The 16,440-nt window shown below is 38.9% G+C and overlaps 1 protein-coding gene across 1 annotated transcript in view; it reads left to right on the top strand.

Moving 5' to 3' along the window:
• Nucleotides 1–6,667, top strand: part of TRANK1 (tetratricopeptide repeat and ankyrin repeat containing 1) — a gene marked incomplete at both ends in the record, with an annotated part of 43,884 nt that extends 37,217 nt beyond the window's left edge. The window contains 3 exons of the mRNA XM_080339698.1: nucleotides 774–3,832; nucleotides 5,459–5,560; nucleotides 6,558–6,667. Of these exons, the coding sequence (XP_080195824.1) occupies nucleotides 774–3,832; nucleotides 5,459–5,560; nucleotides 6,558–6,667 (3,271 nt within the window). The remainder of the gene's footprint in view (nucleotides 1–773; nucleotides 3,833–5,458; nucleotides 5,561–6,557) is intronic.
• Nucleotides 6,668–16,440: the final 9,773 nt, after the last annotated feature.

Below are 16,440 nucleotides of genomic sequence, written 5' to 3'. Positions count from 1 at the left end.
CAGCCTAGGTACAAAAATCTGTACTCCCACGTTTATCATGAAAAAGATGATAATGAAAGGCTATGATAATTTACTCACCCATCAGGAAAAAAAAAAATCTATTCTCAGCATGCAGGAGAAAATACTTTTACAAGACTGGCTTAGATATTGGCTGATAAGAAATTATTAAAATAGTAATTAATAATTGAGTGGTTTAAAGTGCATGTTTTGAGAGATGCAACAAGGTACTTTGCTCAGGCACTTATTAAGCAGCCAAGTATGTGTTGGTACATACAAGAGAAATGATAGAGTTCTCTAAACTGATTGGTTTATGGAAATTTTTACATAATATTATTTATCTCAGCCTGTTGATAATTCATTGAAATTCTGATTTATTTCATTCTGGCTTCTGTTCATGTAAACAACGATTCCACATTGAGGCTTACTTTAATAAATAAAGATTATCACTGGCAAAATGTGATTAAATAATTTGTAGAGTGATTTGACAGCATGGAGAAAGATTCACTAATGCTGTAAACCTTGTGCCTTGTTTGTATCAGAAGTTCTAATGATCTTGCCTTATGTTGTAACTAAACTCTTTCCGTAGATCTTTTAAGATGATGTGATTGTTTTTTCACATGATAGACAAATCACTTGAAATAGTTGGTCTTTTTGAAGGAAGGGCTTCTGGAGGCAGCTATTTGTTTAATTTTTTGGAGGCTTTTGAAAAACGCAGTATTTTTTTGTCTAGATTGCTCACCTGTGGTAGTAAGTTGGTGCATCTATTATTTCAGATATGAAGAGATGTTAAATACAAAAGGACAAACGGTTTCCAAACTCTCATGTACCGCGAATCAGTTGTATTTGGAAGCAGCTGCAAAGTACCTGAGTATGAACAGAACTGAGGAGATGATGCGAGTCCTCTCGAAACTCGATATAGACGATCAGCTTGAGTTTCTGAAGTCTCGTGGATGCTTGCGCCAAACAGCAGACTTATTGAAAAGGGAAGGTCGAGAGGAAGAAGCGGCCAAGTTAATGAAACAACATGGGTTTGCTCTGGAAGCAGCCAACCTCACAGCTATAAAAGAGTTTCGTGCGTCGTGTTTGCTTGCTGCAGCACGTGCCGCTGTGACTTGCTGTTCGGAACCAGCCCTGGCAGACATGGAGGTTATCCTAAGAGAAGCCCTGGAACTTTGTGAACAAACTGGGCACAAGTCTGGCATTGCTGAGGCTGTGTTCTTGCAGGGAGCTCTGAAGCGAGACTTCGACAGGCTGCGCAACGCGTACTATCAGTTCCTATCTCTGAATCATTCTGCTGGTGCAGTGGAAGCTCTCTTTGCATTGTGTCGTTGCAGCACTGCTAGCCACAACATCCTCTTCATGGCACCACGCGGCTTAATGGCTCTTCTGAGCCTAGTTAGGGGTTTGAAGAAAGCAGCCACCAATGTGGAGAAAGATATGGTGAAGTCATGCTTTGCCTATTTTGGGATTGTCCCAACAGGTGACAGTTGCCAGGTGTCTCAAAATGAAGCTGAACCCATTCTCAAGTTTTTATCAGACAAGCCAAGTCTAAAAGAGAAGAAGACAAAAGGTGATTTCTCAGTAAGCACAGAGGAGGTAAAATCAGCTTTGACTCAGCACTTGTTAAGCAGATTGTGCTCTATCACCCATGAGTTACTGAACAAGCATTACCCTGATATTTGTATGAAGTTCATTGCTGGCTTGAACTGTGAAGATAAAACCTGTGAGAATTACCATAGGCCCTTGTTGCGTCGTGAAGCAAAGACGATATTTCAGTGTAAAATGCATCTGGTGGCAATAAATGGACTGCTGTTGGAAGCTACACGCACTCTCCCTAAAGAGCTACTGAATCAGTGCAAAAGCTTTGATGACATTTTGACTGCTGATAAATATGCATCATGTAAAGCCCTCCTACAAATGTTTTTTCCTAATCATTTTCATTTGAGAATCCTGTCTGAGAACCCAAAGGCGTGCGAAGAAACACTGGAATTTAGTAACATTATTTCCAAACCCTGTAGAACGCTGTTGAAGGAGTACATCACATTTAAGTTTAAAAAGGAAGATGCTGTAGCCAGAAGAGAATCAACTGACTTGTGGCTAAGTGTCATGCAGGTTTTCATCTTATCTTCAGGATATCCTGAAGAGCTTGAGAAACTTCTTTCTAAGGAAGAGGATGATTATAGCAAAGAACTTAACTTTGTTCTAGTAAAGAGTAAAGGCCGAGGAGGAAAGGCCAAAGGAATAGAGGGCAGACATGGTATGTTGCTACCTGACAAAAATGATGAAAATGCAGGGAAAACACACTTGTGCTTCTTTCGACTTCTAGAAAATTCACTTGAGCAATTCTATGTTCATAAGAACCCGGAAAACTGTAAAAGGTTTTTTTTCCGTTTTATGAATGTCCTGGTCAAGAAATGCACAAGGTACCTGATTCCAAGCATAGGAAACACGGTGATGTTGTTGGAATTCCAGTATATTCTTTGCTGTGCTGTCCTGATGCGTCTGTCCAAGAACCTTACTCTCTGCTTTCCAAAGAGTTACATTGCTCTTCTTCATTACTGGGAGTTTTTGTTCAGAAGCAAGGACCATAACAAAGAACTTCGAGACACATTTTCTATCATACAGGAGTACAGACCAAAGGACCCATATGTGGCTGTGCAGAATTTCATGTTTCATCTCTGTTATCTAGCAAAAGTTTTATGTGGAGTTAATGGAATGTTCAATGTCCTTCTGGATGCTTTCCAGGATCCTGACTGCATAACTTCAGGGGAGGCTGAGCGGACTGTAGTGCTGTGCTTAGTGATGTTACTGAACGCCGACCAGGTGCAGGATTCTAAATATAGATCCCACTTATGTCGCTACTTTCCTGAAATCAAGGAAATGCTGAACGCAATGAGAAAAGACTCTCCCTCTAAAGTGCCTGAAAGATTGCTAAGGGTTGTGGAACAAGTGAGTAATGCTACACATGTAAGAGAAATTGCTGTAGGCCTGCAAGAGCTTCTGAAAGAGCGAGATGCAGAGTACTTGGTGGACTGCCGATGGAAGTGGGACTCTGCGTACACTCAGGGGCACCCACCCATACGGGGCATCCTGTATGAAACCATAAACCTTGACAGGTTTGTGACCTCTTTGGATAAGACAGAATATGCTGATGAGCTAGAAAAGGAACTTGAAGGGGTTCATTGCTTAGAAGACCAGAAGGATCCCCTGGAAGTCATTGCACTCAGCAAGCAACAGAAGCAAGAACAGAAAGCGTCTGCTCAACGCCAGCTGCGTCGTGTCTTCCATTTCGTTTCTCTGTGCATGAAGTGGAAAAGGAAGGCTTGCTCCAAAGCTGAACCTGTTGCAATGGAAGGAGAGGAATTTTTATCAGACATCTTCAAAAAAGCAGATATTGACCAAACACAGTGTGACCTCTGTGGAGTCAGGTTCATCCAGAGCTCTGAGAACTATTTCAGCCGGTCAGAAAACGTGGAGCCAGACGCTTCTGAAGCTGTGACACCAATGGAGATCAGTGGGGAAGAAAAGTTGCATGCAGAAGGGAATGCAACTTCTGTGGCCAGTGAGGCTTACACAGAGCACAGAAACACAGATGAACACAGAAAGAATAATGCTGCCTACAAACACTATGCCGACTTCTTCAGAAGAAAGATCGATCCAATAATATATGATGGACTGGAAGTCGTGGAAGCTGTTACAGAGAAGACCTACACCCAAGATGGCTTAGCATATAAAGAGGGTTCCAACTTATGCCAGAGAAAAATCAAAGAGAATATTAAGAAGATTTCAGATGCAGTAGAGGAAATCTATGAGAGAAAAGACTGGGCTAAAGGTAGGACCTTTCTACTTTTACTTCAAACAATTTAATAAGTTATTTGTGGCCAAACTTCTCCACCTGACAAAGCTCCATTTGAAAATCTTGATGTTGTCAATAGAAGGGTATTTGCAGGTATTTCAGGTAGCTGGGGAAAAGAGGAACTGAGACAGCTGAAAATATTAAAAAATATATTCTCACCTCTTCCAAACACAAAGTAAACATCAGGTAGTACAGGTGAAGTGAATAGTGGTGAATTTTAACTACATGGTCAGATGTGCAGTGTTCTCTGAATTTATACCATCTTACGGTAGCCTGTTACATTAGACCAGATAATATTTCCTAATTTTTCTACTATTTCCTACTTACTTAGTTCTGCCAGCTGTAGTAATTTGGATATGCAGGAGCAGAGTGTTAAGAGCACTTGGAATCTTTGGTTAAGGATATCCCTGAACTTGTAATTTTGCTAGGGCTGAACAAAAGTGAATACTTAACTACAAATCTATAGGGTGTCAGGCACTCAAAGTCAACCTTGGTTTTATAAAGTTCACTAAATTATGGTACTTAAGAGGTACGTATTTTGATATTTGATTTATTTTTAACTCGTATGTATAAAACATTATTCTATGCTGATTTTTGAAAGCAAAATTGAATTGCTGTATGAGTAGCCTAGGAGCAAAATTGTTTGGGGTACTTGATGTGGGAAAGTGACATCTTAAATCAAAACACTGTTATTGGCTTTAGTTGTAGAAATCCACCAACCCTGTCAAGTTGTCACTTTGCCTGTGATGTCTGACAGTAATGAAAAACTGTGATATTTGATATGTTCATCAGCTCTGATCAGTGAAATGCATTAAATTTAACCTAACTAAGAGTTAGGTTGTGGTCTTCATGTGTAAGCTTTATATTTACTCCTTGTGGAAAGCTTTTACATATGGATGAGGTCCATAAAGTTTTGCTTATTACTTAGTTGGCTTTCTGTTCAATGAACCATGATACTGATGAATATTATATATGTCATAGACTTAATTAGGTAATAGTTTATTTTCTTATGACAATTGTTTGATAAATGTTATCTTGTTCTTCCACTCAGTGAAACTATATTTACAGAAATTATTTGCCTTTGAGATTTGTTTTCCCTCACTTTGTAACAAGCATTTTTCCAGTCCTTAATGGTGCAGTTAAGCAAGGACTGCAACATCTTGGGTCTATGTTTTACTTTGACTTGTTTAATTTCAGAGGGATAATGAAAGCCAGGAACTCAAATGCCCAAAAATAGATCACAGAATGGCTGGGGTTGGAAGGGACCTCTGGAGATCGTCTAGTCCACCCCACTTGCTAAAGCAGGTTCACCTAAATAAACCAGAATGTTTTCAGAAGTTTCAGGTATACCTTAAAAGGGACAGCACAAGGATGGAGAGCCTCTCTGATAGTGCTAGAAATGTTGACTGGAATGGGGAGTAACCCATACGGCATGTTCATCCCCATTTGCCTGCACATGAGATGACTGGTGACTGACACTTCTTGCTTTGCAGTATCATCATAGAGCACAGCTCTGAGTAACTTCATTTTGTGCTTGGCTCTTAGCTGCTGTCCATTTCTTAGCTAGTGTTTTTACAGAATGTTAATTGTGCTCCATTTCAGCTGAAGAAATAATAACCAAACAAGCCAACAAATTGGTTGCCACTGTTGACGAGGCTCGTAAGTGGCTGAAGAAAATGGACTCTCATAGGATAAAAGAAGAAGGTATGTTTTCAAATTATAGATGTTTTTGTGCCCCTAGAGGACACTGTTCTGTGATGGTCTCTTAGCATCACTTCAGTCTCAAAGTCAGCAGTGTTGAGGATATTCACTTGCCCTCTAGGCAACAAGAAGGGGGCACCTCTGTAGGGCAGGGAGCCATCTTCATCTTCACCAGCAAGGCAGTGCTGTTCCTTAACTCTAGTGCAGCAGTGCATCTATGGGCAGCATGGATCCGAGTTCTTGGAAACCAGCTTCCTAACAAATCTAATCCTTAGCTTGCTTTTAAGGGTTCTGTGGAAAAATATTATACGTGGTTGGTTTTCTTTTGTTCTCACTTACATTTCACTTGGTTTTGCACCAAAAGAAACATACACTGATACAGTCTATTGCATCACAGACCTCTGAGGACAAATTTAAGACTTCATTGTTCCTCCTTGTCTGTTTAGGTTTAAGAACATACTTAGGTGGTGGGATTGCAGCAATTGCATTAAAAGGCAGCAATGAAGTGATCAGGCTTACAAATTGTGCTACAAGTAAAGCATTAAAGTAGCTGTATTTTAGAAAATGTGATTGTGATAAAGCCTTGTGTTAGACTTTCCTATTCCAAGAAAGATCTAGTTATTAAGACTACATGGAAGTGCTCTCAGTGTCTCACAAGCAATATTGTAGTCTGTCTTTTAAGTCAGTAACCAAATATATTGTCTGCTGAAACTGAACTTTGAAGGAAGAGAGACATACTTCTTAAAGTCAAAAACAATAACAATAGAAATGGATTTTCAGTGTAAAAATTAATTACTAGTGGAGCAAGTGGCTTAGCAGTCTCTGGTTCCTAGCAGAGCTATGAAGGACATTATAATATTAAGCCCAGTACTTCTTAAACGTAATTATATGAAGGTATATTGCTGGCATATAAAATAACAATGACATAGCTTGTCATACTATCAAAAGGAAAAGGTCCTGGGGTTTTCCATTCTGCATTAATTTCTTGTTTTTAATATAGGCTTTGTCCATGATAGAGACTTGGAAAATGAAGTGGAAGATGAAAGCATGGCTTTTGAAGAACTCGTCAATAAAAAACTCTCAAGAAAAAAAGGAAGATGCGGGAAATGATAATTAGAAAAAATATGCAGATGGCTATTCTATCCTCAACAATGTAATTTTAGAATTTTAAAAAATGTTAAAAAGAAGAAGAGAGGGATGGGGTCAGAAATGAGAAGAGTCTGAAGAGAAAAAGCAAATTATGCTGTTCAGTTTTTAATCACTTGTGTCAGAATAATTACCTATGTGCTGGTGATGTAGTTGTTAAAACCTGTGACAAGATGAATTTCCTTTCAAATCTATGTGGTAGCTTGAAAGTAACAAAAAGCCAAAGAAAAAAACAAGTAGGAAAAAATAATGTTTCTGCCTCCTATTAGGGGTATTTTTCTACTCAGTCTTCTAATTTGTCTTCTTCCCTGTTAAATTACATCATCATTCTTCTGAGTTGGAATACTCAGAATAATAGAAGGATAGTTTCTCTGATTTAAAGAGGTTTTAATCGGTGTTTTTAGGTTACCATTGTAAATCTGCTGTGTTCTGAGTCTTCCTATGTTTGGAAAATGTTGAGTCTTTGGGTGAGGTACTTGCAATATCTCTCTTTTCTATTTTTATATACAAGAACAGTAATTTCTAAACACATTCATATTTTTGACAGTGTGAATACTTCTAATTAGATATGAAAGTTATATATTGTATGTCTTCTATTTGATCAGGTTTTGATATAAACTGTTACCTGTACATATTGAAATAGATATAATCTTTCTTTAAAAGAGTATTACACATTTTAAGTGTTTTGTAATTTTAATTGACAAAAGGCTTTTTGTAATGTATAATAATGTTTTTATAAATTCTGTAAGATAATGAAAATCACTTGATCTTGTCTTATTTTTTGAATGCGTTCTGAATGCCGTATGTGGCTTGACTGCATGAATGAGATTTACAGGTTGGGTCCAGAGTATCAGTTCATACTGATTCTGTTTTACTTCCGTGATTTCAATGTCTCCAACATACTGTAGTCTCCTTTGGAAACATTTTAAATTAATGCATTTGAATGTTAAACATAATTAATTAGACTATTATTTAGTTGTTAAAATATTTTTGTCTTGAAAAGGCAGCCACTTTGTATACATAACAAATTGTTCCAATAATTACCTTTTGCCAAAAGCTTAATAACTTGTTATTATGCTCAGTGTCGTGGAGTGGGACATTTTACATGGGTAAAAATGAAATGTCACTGTAGAATGGAGCAGCGTGGGCAGCAGTAATAGTTATCTATTGCATTGTAATTGCCGTTGTCTGCCAGAAGACTCTTTACCAAGTGCTTCGTTTTAAAGAAGCCTTGTTGCTTAAGCAAGCGTCTAGTAGATAGTTTAAAAACATACACTGATGAAATGTAATGCTAGTTGCTTGCACTGTATAGAAATCAAGAATTAAGAAAGTTGGATCATTAATGTAACTTCCTTGCCTTTTCTTCTATAATGGTGTGTGTTTTGCATTTGAAATTACTCCAAGAAATTTTCCTGATTACTTTCTCAGCTTGAGTATTTACGTTTGTGGCAGTAAATGCTACCTAAGCTTTTTAAGGACAATTACAGTTTTAAAATCCTTGCTGGCCACAGTTCAAAGATCTAGTGATCATACTTTCTTTTTATGGGAAAAATGGAGCTTTAACAAAATTATTGCAAAATGCCAACCAAAGGAGAATTAAGAACAGAAGTTACATTGCATAAAGAACTTCGTCTCGGGTACATTTCCTTGGTGCAGGAACCTGTCATCCTTGGTGTGGTTCAGTACAACGCTAATCATTATCTGACTCTGAATCAGCACTCCCAGATGGAACTTATTTCAATAGCATGTGAAAGAATGACTGCTAGCCAAAATTAATGGCAGTTCAAATTTCACGGTTCATGGTTTCAGGACTATATTAGGCTAAGATTTCAGTAATGTTCAAATAGAGATGGGAAATCTAGTTTGATCTCCAGTCCAATATCAGTGCTTAAAGGTTTTTTTCCCTTGTGATAACACACGTAGATAAACATAAACCTTTCTTTTCCATGGCGGTCTCTTCAGATAATAATGATCTGTGTGCATTAATCCTATTTGAGTGTTTAATTAGCAAAAAAAGGGTTGTCCAGATATACCCTTGCGTTTTTTATTTGTTTATTTTAAAATCTTTCTCACCACTGGTGGAAGCTCCAGTGTTCTGGCACCAGCTAATGCCTTTGACTCAAAGGGCTTAAGAGCCATGACAGGTGCCTTGGTACATGCGAGATGCTTATTGCACTGAAACCTTGGAACCGAGTGGAACTGGATGCAGGCTGTCAAGCGAATCCACCCACTTCTGCCTGTCTACGCCATGCTGAGTTGAAAAGAATTTAGAAAAGGCTTCAAAAGCACAGAAACTGGTGACTTAAAATCTCTCTCCCTGGTGATACAAAAATGACACCTAAATGCAAAAGAAGAACAAACTATGGTATGGTCTGAAAGGTGAAAATTCTCCAAATACCAAACTACTCAAAAAAAAATCTCTTGCTCACTTCAACCTCATATTAATACAAAGGACTGTATGGTAAGTGATGGGTATTTTCCACCTTTTTTGTTTATTCCTCTTAAAAGCATTGTTTCGTGATATTGCCCCCAGTTTTATTCTAAAACACTTTCCTAAGAATCAGCTGTTACAAACTCTGACTCAGCAAAACATTTAAACACTTGCAGTTTTTTAAGTATTTGCCTTCGGTCCTAAAGGGAAGCCTTTTGCCTTTGTGCTCCCTGAAAACGTAAGAGGGAAGAAATTGTCTTATCTCCGTGTAAATAATAAGTTAATAATAATAATAATAATAATAATAATAATAATATTCCTGCCAGCAGTCCCTGTGACATTATTTGCTGAAAACTGATTAGGAAAGCACCCTTCCTTGTATGAAAGGGGACCGCAGCCGTTCCTGCTGAACTTCTGCTTTTGATGTTGGAGCATTAAATTTTCACGAAAACTTTCACACCTCCACTAACTAAAGTGTCTCCAGGTCTTGCTGTGTGTTAAAATTTATGGCACCTCCATCATTCAGGCTTTCAGTTAGCGTGCAACTCAGAAATTTATTAGCAAAGTACCAGGCAACACCCGTACTCTTTACTTCTTGGTGTAGTAGATGTCAGAAATTTTGAGTCTCTTCTCCTAATGCACATTTGTAAGAGCTGGTGTGGCTGGGAGTGGAAGAGTTTACATAGTTAATTTTGTAATTTCATTACTACATTTATATGCCAAGATTTCTGACTGTACATATACTCAAAGTCAATGTGGAACACTTAGAGCCAGACAGTTAAACACTAAAGCAGTTGAATTTTCATTTTAATAGCCATTACAAACAAGTAGTCTGTGAGAATTAGAACATTTATTTCAGTGTTCTGATGGGGACTTCTACTTTTTTCAGCCTATGGTCTGAGCATGGTATGTGTACGTGCACAGGTGGTGTATATTCATGTTGTCATCTTTGCTGTGTGGATCCTGCCTTGTTGCAAGAGGATGGGTTGCAGTGTCTTCAAAGTCAGATATGATCATCCTGTGCTGCTCGATCTGTGGAAATAGTTTTCAGGTATAAATTGGTAGAAGATGCTTACTTGCCTACAACCCGTCTTCCCTTTAGTGTGCACACAAAGTTTCATGGTTTAAATAAAGATGTAATTGTAAGTTACTTTAATTTGGCTTCTGATCAGCTGGTTTCTGTATTGTCCTGGGTAAACCAGTGCTGGAAGTTTAGCAAAAAAAATGGTAGGTTACCTCTAAGGTCTTCTTCAATACCATAAATAATAATTATACCAGAAAGTAGTTTTCATTAAATCTTGCAGAAGTAAATCCTTCTAACTGCATTTTGTGAAGGGGTGAGTGGGTCTTGAAGCTACACCACACCAGTTCAGTGATACATGCCTCTCTGTGAATTGTTCATTGTAACATGTGCTTGTCTTGTGCATGATATTTTTGATGAAATCACGGGATGAGGTTTTAACCTTTGAACAATCAGGGACAAAACACTTGAGCTGTTTCAAAGTTGGCTGATTCTCTAGAAATAGGGTAGAGCAGAACATTAACAAGGAGATCTGCTGCAGACCTTCGAGTTACTCCAGTATTAGTGATGTCCCACTCAAAGTCAGCATCTATGTAGTCTGGGGCACCCTACATGCATTATACAGCCTTTCTCTCAGGATTTTTACATTTCTAGTAGTTTTGGGCAGGATTCCCAAAAGTAGAAGAGCCCACGAACATGAAGCTACTTAAAAGGACTCTGAAGCAGAAGTAGATGAGGTGTCTATTTCCTATGGAGAAAGTTGGGTACCTCAGTATGGGATATGGAGCAAGAGAGCACTGCGCTGAGAGGTGCTGGTGATCTGAAATGGTGTTTCAGATGACAAAAGAGATGCAGAAAGGAAAACACTGAATACATTTGAACTTTGACTGTCTAGGAGCAGAAGAGCATCAGAAGGGTGCAGCCTGGAAACCTTCACTAGTCTCTCTGTCAAAAAAAACCCAGATCAGAGTTCTCTATTTTCACCAGGAGACAGCCAGAAAAAAAAAGATTACTTGGAGGAGGATGTGATGATGAGTTACTTATATAGTAGCCAGGTGGCTGGAGTCCTTCTCTAGGCTGCTGAGATGGGCAGGTTTTAAACTTACCCCTCCTGGGAGGATGCTCTGAGCCATGGGCTGTTTCCCTGGAGGAGCATTCACTGCAGCTGCTGCTGAAGGTGACTTAGTTCAGGATTTTTTGGGAGGCCAGAGAGAGGGTGGAAGAGGGACCCATTTAGGAAGGGAGGACATACACTGCAGTTGTGGGTGTCAACACCAGTAGTCCCACATGTGAAAAAACTACCAGCCTTTGAAAAAGGACCAGTAGCATCAGTGCTAGTGATGCTTGGTCACCAGGGCAGGGTTGAGCCCCCTTTCTCTGGCAAGTGACTGCTGAATTCATTGTGCAGCAAAACAACTTCAGCAGGAGAGGTGGAAATACCAGCAGCCTGGTAGCCAGGCACATCATCTGCTAAGCTGTAGGAGATGAGGAGTTAAACCTGAATCTCCTGTTCCCTGGGAGAATGCTCCGATATACAGGTTGGTCAATAGTGACCTTTCTATGTTTTACGGGGCTGCCCACGGTGTGCAAGAACCTTGGGGACTGCTTTACTGCACTAAGGTAAAAGATGAGAATGATGCATTTTCTGGATCCTGGTTGGACTTACAGGTAGGTAACATGCTGAGCTGCCTAACCTTGTCAAAATATGCCAGTCTGGGTGTAAAACAGAGATACTGGTTCAGACCAAGGGTGGTGCAGCTGGATATCTTGCATTTGGTATTGGCCAATTGCTAATCCCATCTATTTTCTTCTGAAGCCCTTCCCTCTACCAGTCTGCTCCTTTATAGGGTCAAGTTTGAAGTGACATTACCTTTAAGGCAAGGAATGCTGTTTCACAGCCCATCCTCATGGTGATAAGGCTACTCCTGCCCTTGTGTCCATTAAATGCTGATATTACTTACATAAATCCATCAATTTTTAGAGTTGGGAGTTTTTAGGATAACTGGTGCTTTGCAATCTTATATGATAATTTTTCACTTAAAAGTGATGGAGTAAGTTAGCAGTGCTGTTGTATTTATTTGAACCATGATGATCAGGAAGATATAAAGCATGTAAATACTTTGTTTTAACAAATCATTTAGAACCACATTTTCCACAGTTCCTAGGTAAAACAAGGTCAAATTTCCTCAAAGATGCACTTTAAGCAGTTAACAAGGAACACTTGGCTCAAGACCTGCATGAAGAACAGAAAGATCAGGCTGAAGTGAATAAGTAAGTAATGAAAAAAACCTGTCAGCTTCCAAGTCACTCCGTTTGTCTCTGTGAGTAACATGCCTTTTTCTTGACCCTGTCACTTTGAATGTGTCTGCTGTTCAATCTGATGCTTTTCAGACAAGATTAAACACCAGCTAATAGAAAGGAATTTCCCAGTGTTACATTCACAGTTTCTCACCACTCTTTACTTTGGCTGGAGGAGTCACTGATGTTTAAAAAAGGAATAAACTTGTAGTAAAATGAGCTGTACCTGTGAGCTGGGGTATTTATAGCGCTCTGCTCTGCAGAAGTCCTGTTGTAAGGGGAAAGAAAAGACTTTGGTTGTTGTGTGGAATACTTTTTGTGCTGAGAATTAAAACTAGATTGCTCTTTGTTACTGAACTCTGAATATGAGTTGTGGAGGAAGGACAATTTTGCTCATTTCCACCACCAGCCTTAAGGACATAAATCCTTCTTTATCCCCTCACCTTGCCCATTTTGTGTGGTCCAGTTCAGAAATAGCTATCTCTGCCCATTTTTGCTGAAGAATCTTTTTGAAGCTTTTGTGGCTTGTGAGTCGTCGAGATAAAGATGCCAAATCTTCAGTAGGTAGTGTTTTGGGGACCTAGATTAGACAACTGCCTTTTGCCAGGAGGACCTATAACTCTCTTGGGCAGCTGTCAGGACTGACTCAAGCTCATCCAAGGCTGGAGCCACCACTTGGGACTGACTGCCATTCCCCAACTGTAAAACAAGCCTTTCCAGGTGTAACGAGCTTTTAATATGAACTGGAATCACCTGGTAATATATCATGGGGCTTTGATTGGCATCAGTGATGCATCTGCTTTTTTGATTGAAGCCTTTAGATAGGATTTGCTAGAGCACAATCTGAAGAAGTTGTGTCCTTGTAGAATAAAGGGCACAATCTTTCCCTGTTGAAAGCTGTAGTATGGACCTCCATTTCCATATTCCTGTTGACCAAAATTGGAATAGGAGAGGAGCGGAGCCCCTTCTTGTCTGACAGCCATCTTCTAGCCATCCACATTTTGTATTCATTCTGCAAAGGTTAATAAAATATTAGCTAGAAATGTGGGATTAAATAATCTATCTACCTAGATCAATTGATATATAGACTTCCTTTGACCAATCAAACTCCAAAAAGTCCCAAACTGTATAAATCTTTTTTTTCTTTATGAAAGCTGCAATAGTCAGAATAAGAAGGAAGTTGGGAGGTTTTACCTCAATGATAAATGTGGTGTTATCTCCCTTTTTAATCTAATTACTTTTATGCATTCTCTTTACCAGTATTACAAGACCAGTCCTTGAGATCTGGGCTAGAATACTGTCTGAACATAGGTTTTTGTTTTCCCTTTAGCTACATGTGGTGGGCAATCTTATATTCATGACCACAAGCTTTCCCCACTCCTCCTAGTGCCAATCCCACAGTTTTAGAGATGTTGCACAGTGGCTTAAAACAAAAGGATTTTATTGTGCGTTTAATTAATTGTGATGCTTTCTATATACCTTTGTTTCCTGAATCTTCTAAAGTGTCTTCAGCCAAACGTGATTTTCCTCCCCAGCCGGGGTGCTTGATTTACTGCTTGCTTTCAAAGAAAATAAAAAATCTGAAGCAAGCACTTTCTTCCAGGAGCCATCTATTGAAGAGAAATACCAATTCGTCATGAGACTTGGGATTAAACTTCAAAATTTGGAAATTGTGAGGCATATTACTGAATTGAACTGTTTATGACAGAGGAAAGAGAAAGCAAAATAGTTTTATCGTCAGATTTCCTCTGTTCATTTCCATTCCTAAGAGGTGGGGTGGAGATGATCAGCAGTGAACACCATGTGAGATTTTATAGCAGCATTTTATTCAGCACCTAATGAAGTGTGCTGTAGAAACCTCTTCTTACACAGGGTGTTAGCTAAGAAGCGATGTCATATTTCGAAGTGAAGCACTTGGGCAGTGGGTGTGTGTGGAGGAGAGAGTGGGATCATGCTGTAAAAAGTGCTCACATTTTTAGCCAGACAGCACTTCTGCAGCAAATAAAATCTCTCTCTCCAACAGATGGAGGAGAGGTGAGTGGGAGGGAAGTTTGGAAGTGCACTTTGTCATTTCTGTTCGCTCACTGCTTTGGCTGCAACGGAGGGTGCATGAAATACCAGCCGATAAAAGGGTGGATTAAAAAGTGCAGCAGTACCAAGGAGGTAGAGGCAACTCTTCATAATTATGGAGCAAGTTCCATCTGGGACCATCAAAATACTTCACAAACATCAGGCAGCTGAGCTTTATGATATCCCAGTGGACATGTATCGATCATTCCTATTTACAGATGGAAAAATTTGGAAATAGAGAGGGTATGATGAGCTTTAGGTACACAAGAATATTGATTTGTAGGGGTGGACTTCATGCTATGAGCATCTTCTGCTTGCAGCACAGGACCTCACTGCCTACAGGTGTTGTTCAGACTCAGACCAGCTGCCTGGCATTAACATAGACAGTTCTGTACGTGCCTGACCCAGCCTTCCCCTGAAATAGAGTGTCATTTACTTTCCTTGATCAGGATTAATTTACCTGTCACTTTCATTAGAACTGATGACTTTAAAGCTCTCCTGGAAAACAAGTTTTCTCATCTGAGAATGGCAGGGAGAGAATCACTGAGAGTATATGTTTCTACTGTTTCTACCTGCAAAATCTTAACTTTTCCCCCTCAACAGTTGTTTTAAATGGGAAAAAAGTATCTTTGTTGCGATATAAATTAATTAGCCTTCCACAATTCCTCAAAAAAGGACTGCTATTTTAAAGCAAGGTCAAAATCATGGTTACATGAAGATATGTATTTGGGTGAAAGGTTTAAATATGAGCTCAGAGAGATCTGCAAGTTCCACTGTCCATGCACTGGAAGTAACTTTCTGAGTATGCTTGCATTCAGCATAAACCCTTCCAGACACATTTTAGTCTTATTGATACTTGTGGGAAAGTGGAGTAAATTGGTAAAAATCAGATTATTTTCACCAGAATGAATGGAAAACAAGCAAAACCAGTCAAGTTCTTCAAGTCTTAGTTCAGGGCAGTCAGGTCTCAATTTGCAAGCTGAGGTGGTCATTCTGAACTACTCTGAACTTGTTTGGTCAGAAATCAAAAAAAGGATGTTCTTTTGGCAGTTTGACTGGGTGCCGATAGTATCAAACTGCTGGTGAAGGCTACAGGGCAATAAACCTCTTGTTTTCTTTCTCAGGTTCTAGAAAGTGCTTATTTCTGTGTCTAGGAGACTGCGTCTCTGTGTATATGAGGATTTCTTAAGCTAAGCATCTGAAATATTAGACTGTTTTTCTTTGGGAGGTGATTCTGCCTCGGTCACACAAGGGCTTGGTGTTCTGGCTGCTTGATTAGATATCCAAAGCACAGATTCAGCTCCTGGGTTTATGCATTTTATCTGTGATATCTCAGACCAATCAGTGCTGTTTGTTCCTGCCTTGCTAAACTGGGGTAGCAAAATACATTTGGCAAATGTCTGGTGTTCATCATCTTACTATTTTTATAATTGCAAACTATTTGTGTCTTCAATGCTGACTCATAAAGCAAGGTATTTCATTGAAGCTGAAAGGGAAATGACCCTGCATCTTTTCCAGCTTATTTGTCGTCTAATTTTTCTGTCCCTCTTAGGGGATCTCTGTCCTACTTTCTGTCACACATATTAGTCTTGGCTGATTGATATGAAGAGATAAAGAGCCTTGAGCAAAAACAGTTTTATAAACAAAGACAGAAAAATTCTTTTGCTTAGTTTATGAGAAAAAAATATCTAAAGCAAAATGAAAGAGCATTAACTGACCCACTTCAGACTATCTTAAGAGTATGTTAACAAAGAAGCTAAAATATAAATTTGAGTTTATAAATTTAAAAAAACTCATATAAATAAATAAACCAATGGTGGCTTCATTGTCATAATTTTTTTCTACTGAAATGTGTTTATGACTTATGACCTGAATAGTGCCATGAAAAAATGTGTATTGCAGATTAGATTTATGTAT

The sequence above is a fragment of the Nesoenas mayeri genome, assembly GCF_963082525.1.
Source record: "Nesoenas mayeri genome assembly, chromosome: 2".
NCBI classification, from domain to species: Eukaryota; Metazoa; Chordata; class Aves; order Columbiformes; family Columbidae; genus Nesoenas; species Nesoenas mayeri.
Note: the sequence above shows the minus strand (reverse complement) of the source record. Positions and strands in the feature narration are given on the sequence as shown.